The sequence below is a fragment of the Azolla caroliniana genome, unplaced genomic scaffold (assembly GCF_043228905.1).
Source record: "Azolla caroliniana isolate FFs.n. ecotype wild unplaced genomic scaffold, voAzoCaro1.0.p SCAF_15, whole genome shotgun sequence".
NCBI classification, from domain to species: Eukaryota; Viridiplantae; Streptophyta; class Polypodiopsida; order Salviniales; family Salviniaceae; genus Azolla; species Azolla caroliniana.
This window is the reverse complement of record NW_028230450.1, coordinates 20159787-20174139: the sequence shown is the minus strand read 5'-3', so window position 1 is coordinate 20174139 and position 14353 is coordinate 20159787. Positions and strand designations below refer to the sequence as shown.

At 37.6% G+C, this 14353-nt stretch overlaps 1 protein-coding gene across 1 annotated transcript; it reads right to left on the bottom strand.

Annotated features, from left to right (window-relative positions):
* Positions 1–3501: 3501 nt before the first annotated feature.
* On the bottom strand, positions 3502–6580 carry LOC147855060 (silicon efflux transporter LSI2-like). Its single transcript, XM_087331007.1, has 3 exons — positions 5192–6580; positions 4820–5009; positions 3502–3764 (listed from the first exon to the last, which is right to left on the bottom strand). The coding sequence occupies exons 1-3, from the start codon at positions 6578–6580 to the stop codon at positions 3502–3504; spliced, it is 1842 nt and encodes a 613-aa protein (XP_087187133.1).
* Between the last annotated feature and the right edge of the window lie 7773 nt (positions 6581–14353).

Genomic DNA, 14353 nt, shown 5'->3' with positions numbered 1-14353 from the left:
TGATTGTTAATAGATTTCTAGACCAACTTAAATTTACTTGACACTTTCTAAAACACCATCAATATACCTCCCCCTTCCCACACATTGTGTGATAATATATTTCTTTTGGTTGTTCACCATGGCGCAAAATGTTACACGTTTAAATATCTACATTCCAAAGTGTCAAATTGCACAATAATGCAATTACATGCATAGAGTTGTTCAACGGAAAGTAGAAAGTCCCGCATTCAAGCCATGCATTCCACAGACTAGTAAATTAAGGAAAATATATTTGGTCTAGTAGAACCCAATGCCGAAAATTAGTAGTCTAGCAACTTACCACAAGAGAGAGAGAGAGAAAGGGAGCATAGTAATTACTATATTGTACACAATGGAAAACTTGAAATGGAAATGACCTTAAAGATTTTGTAGGCTTCAATGGACCACAACGAGTAGCCTCCTAAATTGTTTTACTAATTACTTGAAGGCTTTCTAGGCTTGATGATTGAAACCTCACAACCACCCGTGTGATAATTTTACATCAATTAGTGTCACTCACACATACACACTCAATGATTTTCAATCTAGATCTTGAGTTTCTAGCTTATAACCTTCTAAACTTTGTCTTCTCTCTTTATGATTGTGGATTATGGCCTTCTTTTAGTTTTTTCTCTTTCCCTTGATTCCATGATGGCTCTCCAAGTGAGAAGCTTAATAATGCATTCCTTCCTATTTTTGTCTTCTTTGAAAACAACCTCAAAAAGCTAGCCCATTGCTAAAAGTAGACCACACGCATGAATGCAAATATCTTCATGGCTTGCCTCTCTTTTGCAGTTGCCACATTTCCTCTCTTTGTTCATGGATAAAGCATTCAAAGTTTTTTTACATTGGTATGACGCATCATCAAACAACATTCTCAAGATGCGAGAGGATATGCATATACATTTGTCCAACATACGGGGATGAAAAAGAGTTGAAACTATGTGGAAACCCACAACTATGCATTCAATATTGACATAGTGAAATACCCATGGGTGCACCTATGGGGTTTGTTGGTAGTTCACACAAATCACACATGATGTCACATGTCAACTTAATCACACTTACAAAAAAACAACAAGGTGCCCTATCTAAAGAAGAATATGAGATGGAAAACCATGACCATTGAAAACCCAATCGTTGTCACATCACAAGTACTACAAAATTGGAGCATATTCACACAATGATACATGGAAATGGGATGAGGTAGCTAAGGCAAGGCAATTTTTAACTAGTGCAATGACAAAATTAATGTATTCGATTTTATATCTCTCCAAGCATTCTCACAATGTTTATATAGTTTAGACTTTAAGAAGTACAATCTAGTAACAATCATTTAGTTCCCAATTGTTGGGTCTTTTAATGAGGGTTCCTTTCTATTCTTAAATTTCAGTGACATATGCTAAGTAACCTAGGTATTTCATGCACTTATTTACAAGCTTATTTATAAAACTAGCATTACAAATCACCATCAGACACCCAACAAACATAGAAATAGGCTAAAGGCATTCAATTTGGCGAGCACCTTAGATACATTAACAAGGTGATTGTCCATGGCATGTTTCATGTTGTGTGCTCGGCCCACTGTAGTATGTGTCATCTTTGTTGCACACTATGAATATAAGCTTGGTTTAATCTGTCAATATATGCAGATAGAGAGAGAACGAGTGAGTGAACGAGCGAGCGAGCGAGTGTCATAGTATTGGTGGCATCCTTGATTACGCTTCGTCCATGTAAATGAATAGCGAGTGTCAATGAACTTTGTGTGTTTCATGATGAGAGATGCTGTGTAATCAAGTGGAGGAATGGAAAGGAAAAAAGAGTAAGACATTATTTGGGTCCAATACCCATAGTGAGAGCTTTAGCTGAACATCAATGAAGTAGGGGCACCATGAGAGAAGATTAATCAAATATGCATGTCTTGTGTTGAACAAGTTTATGAGCTCAATGCACAAGACTACTATGATGCTCCATCAATCACATTCAATCCCAACTTTCATTACATAGTCAACCCTAACCTAACCGTAGACACATAATATGTTAGTCACAATTTGCCCTCTGAATTGTGGGTTTCATTAATAGGGATTCTTGTATATTAAAAGTCAATTATCAAGTTACCTCACACTAACAAATATTTACCATTACTCTCAATTGTCATAATTGGCGGTCGAGGATGATAATAAAATATATTTCCTCTCATTTATTTGAATTTTCAAAATACTCTTCCCTCTCTACACATTCTTTCCTTCTCATTCTACGACCTCTCTATAAGAACAAAGGACAATTGAAGATTATTGAGAGTTAATTTGGTGGATTTTGGTCCATTTCTTTTGGACATTTGATTGAATAGACAAAAAAGTAATAATAAACAATCTTTTATTAGAATACCCAAATTTCGAATGCCTGTGGGATAATATAAGGCATTGCCTTCAAAAAGAAGGCAAAAGATTGATCATTGGCGTGTTTCGTAGCAACACAATATATTGGCAAAAGAAGGCTAGTCGATGATCTTCCTTTTTCGTTGTACAAATTTTGTGAGATATTGATAGCATTTATGTGGGTTTGGAAACCAACTATGTTTACTTTTTGAATTACATACAAGACATTATTGTGAAAGCTTGGGTGTGAATCCAAATGTAGAAATACAAACATAGAAAGCATAACTTATTATTGTTCCAAAATGCAAAAGAAGATGTAACTAAGCGAGATTCAAGTACACAATAAGGTTTACCTTTCCACATAATTGTGCCTTGTAGGAATCAAAGTTGATGTAAAACTAATCCACAAGTCCCTTCCAACATTTACACACTCGAATACCAAAGTGTCCTTTGAGATAGGAATAAAATATTCCTACCATAATATTTGGGATATGTGACGTCATACATAAATGGGATATGGCCTAATATATACGTATAGTTAGCTCTTATCAATTTCACTATGATGAGGGCTTCATACATCCGAGAACACTTGATCGACTATAATGTCAACAAATTTATTGCTTAAAATCACCACATCATATTGAAGTCGAGCGTGATAGATATGAATCTCTCTTACATGCACATATAAATGCACCCATGCACGTGTAGAATGAAATTGTAAATAAGCATAAATAAGATGGATAAAACACTTTCTTTCACATTTATGTTTGATTTTGAAAACAAAAACCACCCCAATCATTAGTTTGTGTAGTTTTGGATTAAGAAAAAAGAATCATTTTGCACATTGATGAGTTGTGCTCATCAAAACCCCGTGATATCCATTTGTAAAGAGGTCGTCGTATTTTGTACTCCATTCAATTTTGGAGTTCATATGAAGTTGCAATTGTTTATCTAAAAGAGGCTCACTCAGCTCTTGCTTTATATATTTGACCATACATGTTGGTTTTCATATTGCTTTATTCCTACTCACGTTGATGGTGAAGGCCCCTATCTTTGTCAGTTTTTCACTGAGGGTAGAAATGAAACTACAAACGGAGTTAGTTTGTCATCCCTTGACAAGAGGAAGGCCAACTGCAACCACAAGTAGTGTGGATGGGAAGCCAAAGAGTAAATGTGAGAAGAATGTGAGTTCATAACCAAGGAATCGAGCCTTCATAGCTTCCTCACTCACGATGAGATTTGCTGCCGACCCAACCAAAGTAAGATTTCCAGCAATTGTGCTCACCCATGCTAAGATTAGCCATGATCTTGTCACATTCGCCCCACTATGGATTGCAGATTCAGCAACACGTGATCCAAGCAATAACACTATACAATATACAACACACATGTGTCATGTCCAAAACAAGATTGTAACAATATAAAAAATGAATTCCCGTGTCATGGTGTGAATCAACAAGACATTCTCTTTTGTATGCAAATAATGGTGTCCTTACCAAGTCTAACATAAACACGTAAATAAATATTGTTGTAGGATTTTTTCTCATAGGCCAAATTTGAGCATTGTAAATTCGAATGGGATGCGTCTCCATTGAACATTCTAGCCCTAGATAAAATTTCTATTACAACATGTTCATTTGTGATCTCAAACTATGACTCTTATTGGATATCAATACCCATTTCAAATTTGCGGTATCTTTAAGATGAACTTAGTAAAATTGCATCCTTCAATGTGCACAATGGAATAAAAGATACATAGAACACAAAAACTATAGAGATAAATATATCGTATCTAACGAAACAACTAATGAATATCAAAACCTTTGAAAAAGTACCATTGCTTCACAAACTTTATGCAATCTTCACCTCCTACAAGTTGTGTTTCCCCAAAATGCATATATCAATCATGAAATACATGTTTCATTTTCATGTGGCCTATGCAACGAGAAAAGTCGCGTAGAATAAAATGAAATATGTCTAAGAGGTGGCAAGAAATGAAACATAGAGACTCCCTTTCATGAGTCTTAAGAGAATGTTGCGACGAACCATTAGGTTTCCAAAGAATGCTCATCATTTGGCAGCTTGACAACCATAAATGTGATAACGCTAATAGTATATAGATATATCTTTATTATAAAACCATCAAATTTTTTTGGATTTATTAGTTCAATGAATGTACAAGCGATGAGTAACCATGACCTAGGTGGTTGAAATTCGAAACCAATCACCATACCCTTAAGTGGCAAAATTGACCCTAAGTCCTTTGGTACAATAAAAATGGGCATAATAAACCAATCTAAAATGGACATATCAGATTAATTATATTCCAGCTTAGGTTTCCTTCCTATTAGTTTGGATTGACATTCATTGACATTAATTCCTAGTTGACCTCATCCATATACAAAACATTTGAAATGACTAACCTGTCGGAACATTCGATGCCACGTTCGCCAAAATAATCACAACAAGCGAGAGGACCACGACACCGTTTGCAGTATTGGTACGTGCATGGGGTTCAACGAGCTCCCAAAATGTGCTCGGAATACCAGTTTCATTGAACCCATCAATAGTAATGAACATTCCGACAAAGAACACGAGAAGCACATATGATACCTGATACCATATATGATATCATCATTATCACACAATCAAATAAATGACAAATACAAATATACATGCATATACCTTTGAAGCACATAGGACACCTGATACCATATCACCATTATCACACAATCAAATAAATGACAAATAGAAATATACATGCATACATATATATGCATGTGCATGTATACTACCTTTTGAAGATTTGAACTGGCATCACAGAAATCCAGAACCATTAAAGTAACTGATGCAGTCAGTGCTGTCCATGATAAATCCAATCCACACAGCAATGCTGCAAGCATTCCTGCTGCCACCAAATACACTGCCAATTTATGTAACTTTCTCTTCCATTCCTTCTTTGTAGCTTCCATTGCCACTGTAGAATCCAGAGAACAAGAGACCACCATGATGCTCGGCAATGATGATGATGATGATGCAAGTTGGTTACCATTGCTCCCATGATTTTCTTTGATCACTGAATCTAAATGTTGAGAATGAGAGAGATCTTTAGTGCTACAAATCCTATCTTGCATTTGATGGACACTCTGGTCGGATTCCACTTCTAGACTTGAAGATCGAAGACATCTAGTCAATTGTGGACATGATTCTTCATGTGAATTGTGACATGAAGTACTACTGCCGTCCACATGAGATCGTGGTACCATTTTGATGCTTAGTTTGTCATAATTATCCAACGAGGCGAGGTGAGCTATATCATTATTGTGACTTATCTCAATATGTTTTTTGCCTTTTGCAAGACCCGGGCTAGAACCAAAAGTCGTGTCCAATCTCTCGGAACTACTAGTACTCCTCCGAATAGGGAACTTTGGTATCGAAGTAGTCAAATCTTCTCTCTTGTTTAACTGGTCATTGATACCAACCACGGTGCTCGATAACTCATGGTGATCACCATTGATTGATCGAATCACCATTGAGTCTCGGACATTGACACCCTCGGAGGAAAGTTGCTTCCCGAAAGCTAAAAGCAATAGGGAAGTGTTGAGGAACATGCCCACGAGCATCGAAGGAAGCAAGCCAATGAGGAACGTACCGAAGGAGACACCGCTCTTGATGGCAACCACTAGGTTTTGAGGGTTTCCGATTGGTGTCGCGGCCGACCCAATGTTTGCACTTGTTGCAAGAGCGATGAGGAATGGTTTTGGATGCAAATTCTTCTGCCTACAAATCTTCAAGACGAACCCGGTCAAGATCACGCAACACGTGTCATTGGTGAAGAGTGCACTAGAAATTGCACTTAGCAAGCAAACCCTACATAGCAAGTCCATCCCTCCTCTGCTATTCCATGAGAGCAAATGCCCTAAGTACTTGAACAAATCGGCTTTTTGGAGGTATACACTTACTACCATGGTCCCGAAGAGAAGGCCGAGAATCGATAGGTCTATCGATCCATATGCTTCGGACGGAGTTAACACTCCGAATATCACTGTGAGAACTGATGCCAACAATGCTCCCGCAGTTCTTCCGATCGGCAGAAGCTTGAAGGAAGGAAACACTGCAAGAACCCAAAACACAAAAAACGCAAAACTACCCAAAATCACCACTCTAAGTGATGCAAGAGCCATTTAGTATGTTATTGCAAATTTAAATAAATAAAATGTATATATAAATTATATATACATATAGAGAGAGATCCAAGTATATGAATAGATACTTGAGGGAATTATGATTTTACTCTGCTTTTTTTAAAATATGAACATAACCCATGATTTTACTCTGTTTTTTTATAAACATGAACATAACCCATAAAGGAAGCCTCTTCATACGCCTCACAAAAGAAACACCTCTCACTCAATACATGAGTCATGCAAGAGAAGCCATAGATTGTAAAATTAAGTATTGTGTTAATATATGTTCTAGACACAAAACAGACAAACAAATTTGAGGCAGATTATTTGATCCTCTGGGATCGATATATCATCACATAATACACAGGAATAGATATCCATGAAGATACATGCATATCTGTATATATATATATATATATATATGATATATGTATGTATGTATGCTTGAGAGAGAGAGGCAAGTATATGAGTAGATACTTGAGGAAATTATGTAAGCAAAACAAAGAAATTGATGCAATCCTTGATACTCTGTATATAGTAAATGTGATATTACATCAGACGAAATGCATGTCCATCATGGTTCTGATAAAATCATGGCAGAGTAAATAATGCTTGGGTTATATGCATGGGATGGAACACATCATATATTTTTTGCTCTGTTTTTTCTTAATGAATGCCTCTTGGTCACTTGGTGGTCCACAAGTTTGTAAACACACGATGTTTGTTGGAATGTCACTGCGATTCAACTTACCTTGGAACGCATTCTTCATTTACGCGTATTAAGGGTTTATGGTCTAGGGTATTTACGCAGGGAGATATCACAACACGTCTTACATGCTCACGAGTTTACGGCAATGCTAGTTGCAACTCTGCATCTGTGTGATGAAACTAATTTATGTTGATTGGACATTGTTCATAGAGCAATTTTGTTTGTGATGTGAATGTCATAAAGTATTATGTTGGAAATTGCAACTAATTTGTGGCGTCTTCTTCAATGCCAATTGGATAGGGTTCATACAACAATTATTTTGTTTGTGATGTGAATGTCGTTAAATATTCGGTTGGAATTGGACAGGGTTCATACAACAATTTTGTTCATGATGTGAATGTCGCCAGAGTTTATGATGTTAATGTTGTTGTAATTGTAGTTTCAAAGTTGCAAGCCTCCTGCCTATGTTTCGCTGTCCGCAAGTTTTATAACCATGTTGTTGTAATAATGTTAACGTAGGTTCCACAAGTTTGCAACCATTATATTGTTATGCCTCGAGTTTAAATGTGAGTGTTTTGAAACCATCAAAGTGCTAATGTGCATGATTTGAAACTAAAATTATAATGAGTATGTCATGGAGCTTGAGCTTACAACCATAGTTTTACAAACAATTTGAAGCTTGTGGAAATGTTAGACGTCATGCGTTTCAAAATGGAGCTAATCGTAAGTTTTCCACAATCTATAAAGAAGCACATAGAAGCATTATTTTTTGCCCTTTATCAACATCTTGTAGTGGCCTATTTTGAATTTTCATATAGTTTGCTTGTTGTGTAGGTTGGAACTTGGTACATTGCTCTTCTTTATACGCAATGGCTTAATAAGTAGTCATTGTCTTTTAGAGTGTATTAGAAAAGTTTAGTTATCACATATCCACTTATTTATCATGAGTAATAAAGTTTCCTCTATTTCAAAACCTTAAAATATAGAGCTCCAAGATTATCCATGGTGTTCATCTATTATGATAAGGAAAAAAGACACATTTATGAATAAAGTATGTGTATTGTGAAATGCACATAAGAGATCAAAACCAGTCTAGTTAGCTTCTTACTTCTTACTCAATTTATAGTTTATACAAAGGTACCCATTTGGGTTGGCTTAGCTTAAAGGGTATGCTAAAAGGGTGGGTCGGCTTAGGTACATGCATCCTAAAAAGGGTGTGCTAAAAGAGTGGCACAAAGGCATACATGCACACCACATTTCCCCCCTGAGAGAAACAAGGAGGTTTACAACATGGGGAAAGCATGGGGGTCAGAAGATGGGCCTAGGGTGGCATGTTGGCAGGTTCGGAATGGACGTCAATGGACGATTCTTGTGGGAGGTGAGGATCACGTCCATAGAGTGCTCTAAAAGGGTTGATTCGTGCGACAACCTCCTGCTTGAGGGTCTTGTTGAGGCGTTCGGTGAAGATGGCATGGGGATGTAAACATCCACGAACACGTAGTTGAGTTGCAACGACATTGAGGACATCCCCGTGGAATTGTTGGCCTTGATAGTTGGACGGGTCTAGTTACGGAAAATGAGCTAGCAATCGGCGAATAGAGATCAATCACTCATGTGGACTGAGGGTCACCTGGACTTTGTTGAGGTGGGGGACAGGAGGGCTATTGTGTTGGAGGGGGATTGAGGAAAGATCATATGGCGGCGAAGATCAATCACTCCTGTGGACTGAGGGCCACCTGGACTTGGCTGAGGTGGGGGACAGGAGGGTTATAGGCGGATAGAGAGCAATCGCTCATGTGGATTGAGGGCCACCTGGACTTGGCTAAGGTGGGGGACATGAGGGCTATATGCGGATAGAGATCAATCACTCTTGTGGACCGAGGGCCACTTGGACTTGGCTGAGGTGGGGGACAAGAGGGCTATCGTGTCGAAGGGGGATCGAGGAAACTTGTGGGACAAGAAGTTAGTGGGCAACCTAAGGTGAGGGGGAAGAGGTGGATGCTTGGACGTGGGGGACTGGTACCCCGCATCTCCACCAATATGTGAAATGCACATAAGAGATCAAAACCAGTCTAGTTAGCTTCTTACTTCTTACTCAATTTATAGTTTATACAAAGGTACCCATTTGGGTTGGCTTAGCTTAAAAGGGTATGCTAAAAGGGTGGGTCGACTTAGGTACATGCATCCTAAAAAGGGTGTGCTAAAAGAGTGGCACAAAGGCATACATGCACACCACAGTATGATCAAAGATTTTGCGTATTTGCTTGCATTATAATTATATTCTACTAGTTATGTAGACACAATATTCCCTTGTTAAAAATATGAATGTTTTTCTTGAATAACCTTTTCATTCAACAATGTGCAATAAAAACATCTCATGGTGTCTATATAGTCGTAGATTATTTTAGGTGATATTACGTGGTCTTAGATCATTTCGTTGTTGCACTTGGTATTATTTATTGCTTGTCATGAACCTCATAAAGCATGTAAAGTACAACATTCAAATATGCACATGTTATAAGAGTTGTCATATACACATGTAGTTTGTCTTGCACAAGATACTTGTTTTTTCTAACGTTATTGCAAAGAGTGATAACAAAATAAATGTCTTCACTCTCGCCTAACAAATTGATATAGGTGCAACATCGATGTGTCTATTAAACACCAAATCATAAATAGGGTTGGTGAGGGAATTGCGGCCACGGATAGTGCAAGTCGCTCGAAGCATGGCACGTGCGATCTGCACCGTCCAATTTGGATAATAAAAAAACATGCGACCAAAAAAGTTGTCAGAGGTCGCCCAACTCTGAGTCCTCGGTCACCCAACCCTGTAAGAGGTCGCCCAACTCTGAGTCCTTGGTCGTCCAACCCTGTAAGTAGTCACCCAACTTTGTCGCCTCTGTTTGGTCGCCCAACCAAGTTTAATTGTGGTAGCCCAACTAACGTGTGGTCGCCCAACCCATTTAGTGTTGTGGTCGCCCAAACGCATGTATCCACATTTTTTTTGGTCACCCAACCGCCAACTATAAAGCCCTGAAACCTATCATTCTCCCTCATTTTTTCAAACGAGATTGACAGGGTTTTTTGCTAGGAAAGTGATTCAAGTAGCCAATTGTCAACAAAATCAATTAATCACACTTGCCCTAGCCACCCATATATTTCCTAGGTATGTATTTTTGTTTGTTTGTACTTTTTCTACATTTTTTTTTTGATGTGCAAGGATTTTTCATGTCGAGGGATTAGGGTTCGGGATCAGGTTTAGGGTTTAGCTTGATATTATGATTTTAGAAACTATTTAGGGTTTGGCTTGATCCAATGATTAGGTTATTTTTCAAAAATTGTTTAGTTTATTGATCATTGATTAGACATGATTGATTATTAAGGGTTTAGGGTTTAATGCTTTGCTTGATTAAAGATAATATTGGGTGTCCTTGAGTATTAAATTCAAAAAATGTTTGATACCATTTCTTATTTATGATTTTGCGTCATTTCTGTACGTTTTCTTTTCCTTGAATTAGGGTTTAATTTTTTTGGTGTACAACCTGCCATTTTCATGTCGAGGGTTTAGGTTTTGGGATTATGTTTAGGGTTTTGCTTGATTAGTGATTTTAGAAATTGTTTAGGGTTTTGCTTATGCTTGATTGTGTATATGGCTACCTAGTCCAAGTACAAAGAGTGGTGGGATTCTGATAACGGTGCCATATATCCAACTGAAGAGAGGTATGTAACGAACCAATTTTGATTGCTAGTGGTAATGATGTGTGATGCATGTATGCTGACTGATGATTTGTAAAGGGGTTTGTTAGAAGACATTGGAGAAGTTGTGCAACCTACATGTCTAAGGGTTTGTGGCGAAATTTATGGAGCACGAGATGACCATCTATGACTTCAAAAAGGATGAGTGGTTGGAGTGTTGAAGAAGAAGATTGCATCAGGATTGGATTCTTATGTAAGTATGAGCAAGCCTTTCATGCTTTTTTAGTGATGGAGGGTTTACTGCCATAATTAAGATAATAACATGTGTCGATTCGTGGTGAAAATGTGTAAAAAGGCGGGGATATCCACTGAAGAGTGTGGTGTGTCCACTGATACAACAGAGGGTCAAAACCCCATTGAAGATGTGTCGACACCACCGAGATGGAGACGACCAAAAATACAAGTTAGACGGAAGGAGGTCGAGTCAAACACAAATATTGTCCCATTAACATCATATTCAGATGATGTTGAACCGAATGTTTCCACGATACAAATTGAGCACGCCGAGGCCGTTAGATCGTGGATCCAAACACCAAACAAACATTTTTCTAGGTTGATGATTTGTGGATTACAATTTGTATCCTATTATCTATCATTATGTGTGGCTCGATTCATGATGCATGCATGTTTCTATGTATACAGGTACCGACTGACTAGCGCACGACTCGATATCGTCGTTGATGTTACAGAATCAAAACTTTGAGACAATGTGCAAGGATGGGGAAATGGCATCCACATGGGCGATGACATTATTCACCATGTGGACGGAGTACTCGCTGTCACATGAAGTGTCAGAATGGTTCACCATAGTTGACCCACTTTGGGTGCAACTACACAAGCAAACGGTGAAGGGGCAAGACATCCTTCGGAAGGTGGTCGAGCGTGATTTCATCTTCATGTCAATCGTGGTAGAGGGCCATTGGGTGTCGTGGACAAAGATGCGGCACAAAGTTTCTAAGCTTACTAGTGCAGTAGTCTTCTACGATCCACTAAACAACGCGACGACTAGCACCGTGTAGAGTCTTGCAAATATCGCGATTCAGACCATTTCTAGTGAACCGTCAAACCACACCATTGTGTTGGAGGGTCAACATCACGTATTGCACATCCCAACTTAGCCAAATGGTTGGGATTGCGGCTTTTACGTGATGAAGACTATACACATGTTGGTCGAGGAGTTCTTATGAGGATGGATATCTCCGATTTTTGTAAGTGTGATTGCAAATGGATGTATCATGTGGATTTTGTATAGTTGTGTTCTTATACATATTTGGTGACAGGGCACAAAGATGTGGTTCACCAAACGTGAAGTCGATTCACTTCGGATTCAGCTCGAAGGATGGGCATGCAGGGTATTGGAATTTCCAACTGCGTCCGGTGGCCCCATATTGTAAATTTTGTATAGTTGTCATGGTCACACAAATTTTTTATACGACCGATATTGTAAATATGGTCATATAATTTGTATCCAAGTAGCTATTATAAATGTGGTCTTATATTTTGTAAACCACGAATGTTATAAATTATAATTATGGTCAATTTTTTGTATACGGCATATTTCTATATGGCGAAAATACAACTCATTGTATATCGAAAGTACATATATACATACAAATGATAAAATACATACATACATACAATACATTCATAATGTAATTATGCATATATTAAATAGACATACGTATATATATTTTGGCGGTTTATTTAGAAGAGGGGGCGGAAGCAAATAATTGTATATATAAATTTTCAATAATTACGTTGAAAAAAAGAAAATACATATTTATTTATGTTTCTGTCCTTTTTTTCCCTCTCTCTAGAATCTAGAGAGAGAGAGAGAGACACACACACACACATACACACCATTCCTACTTCTCTCTTTCTTTCCTGTTTTTCTTGCCTTTCTTCGCCTGCTCCCATTGAAGCTCCAATCCTTATCTGATTCTTCCTGCACGCAATCTCTTCTTCTTCGCCGTCTATAGGCACACAGATTCAGGTATGCTCTTTGCTTTTCCTTTGATTTTCCTGCAAGAAAATATGCTCTTTCCTGTAGTTTTGTTCTCTCACGAGCGGGAGAGAGAGAGAAGCTCCATCTTCTTCCCTTTTATCTATTACTTTTCTTCTGTTGTCTCCGATAGATCTCTCAAACGTAGCTCTTACTTACCTCTTCATGTGATTGATCCCATTGAAGCTCGAAGAACTCTACAGGTTCCGCACTCAACCTTCTTCTCTTATCATCATCATCATCATCATCGACATAAATCAAGAAAATGGATTCGATCTTTCACATGTATGTTCCTCCTTTTCCTGCAAAATACTGTCCTTCAGTTCGTGTTTTAAAAAAACGTTCTCTATTTGATCCTCTCAACTCGCGGATGGATGTGAAGATGTCTCAACCATTCACTAGTCTGTTCTTGCATTTGTTTGTATGTGTCGATTGATTTATTTCTGTAAATCTGTTAATTTATGGTAGGTTTCTTTCTGGTTATTCCAATTCCAGGCAAAATGGGAAGTTTCAACCATACTATTCAATCTATGCAGGTGTGTTCGTGCCTTCCTTATTCTCTTTGAATTCGGATATTTAGTTACGTTTAGCTTGTAAAATCTCTTTTTAAAACATGTGAGTATGTAGGAAATATCTTGTAAACGTCTAAGTATATGCGTTTTTAGTAAGTCTATTTTGAGAAGTCTATGCATTTTGGTACATTCTGTCAGTTCTATTGTGAACAGCCAATTGCGTACTTCAGTAAGTCTAGATCAGGAAGTTGTTCCTAGACATTTGTTTTCTTGTTCCTGTACACCAGGAATTTTTTAAAAATGTATTGTTTGCTCTCGAATTTGGTTTTCATTGACTGCAGGGAATACTTATTTCTTTTGCGGTTCTCATAGATTACTAGACTTCATCAGACTTTCGTGGTTCTTCTCAGATATTAGAATTTCATTTCGTAAATCATATTTCTTTCCTTGTAGTCAGATTTTGTTTTTCCTGCATTATGCAACAAAGTAAAGAAATGAACAAATCCATGTGCAAAGAAAGAAATATGTACTATGAAGAAGTTTCCCTAATAAACAATGCAACCAAAGAAATGAAGAGTCTCCTTTGCTGGTGCATGTTCCAAAGTGCAGAAAAAACTAAATCAGAGTGCAATGAAAGAACATTGCATTATTGAATAGTTTGCTGTCGCCTAATTCTTTTAGTTATTCTCATAGGTTAGGGAACATTTTTCATAAAGCGTCTTTCCTTCTTGAAACTTCTTATTTTATTGAATTTTATTTTGTGTTTCACAAACTACACAATACATCTTTAT

Bases quoted from the DNA above. Each gene is read 5' to 3' on its own strand.
- LOC147855060 (XM_087331007.1), bottom strand. From the start codon at position 6,580: ATGGCTCTTGCATCACTTAGAGTGGTGATTTTGGGTAGTTTTGCGTTT. The intron at 5,010-5,191 runs GTAGTATACATG...ATATGGTATCAG, and splicing joins CCAGTTCAAATCTTCAAAAG to GTATCATATGTGCTTCTCGT. The intron at 3,765-4,819 runs GTTAGTCATTTC...TATATTGTATAG, and splicing joins GGCATCGAATGTTCCGACAG to TGTTATTGCTTGGATCACGT.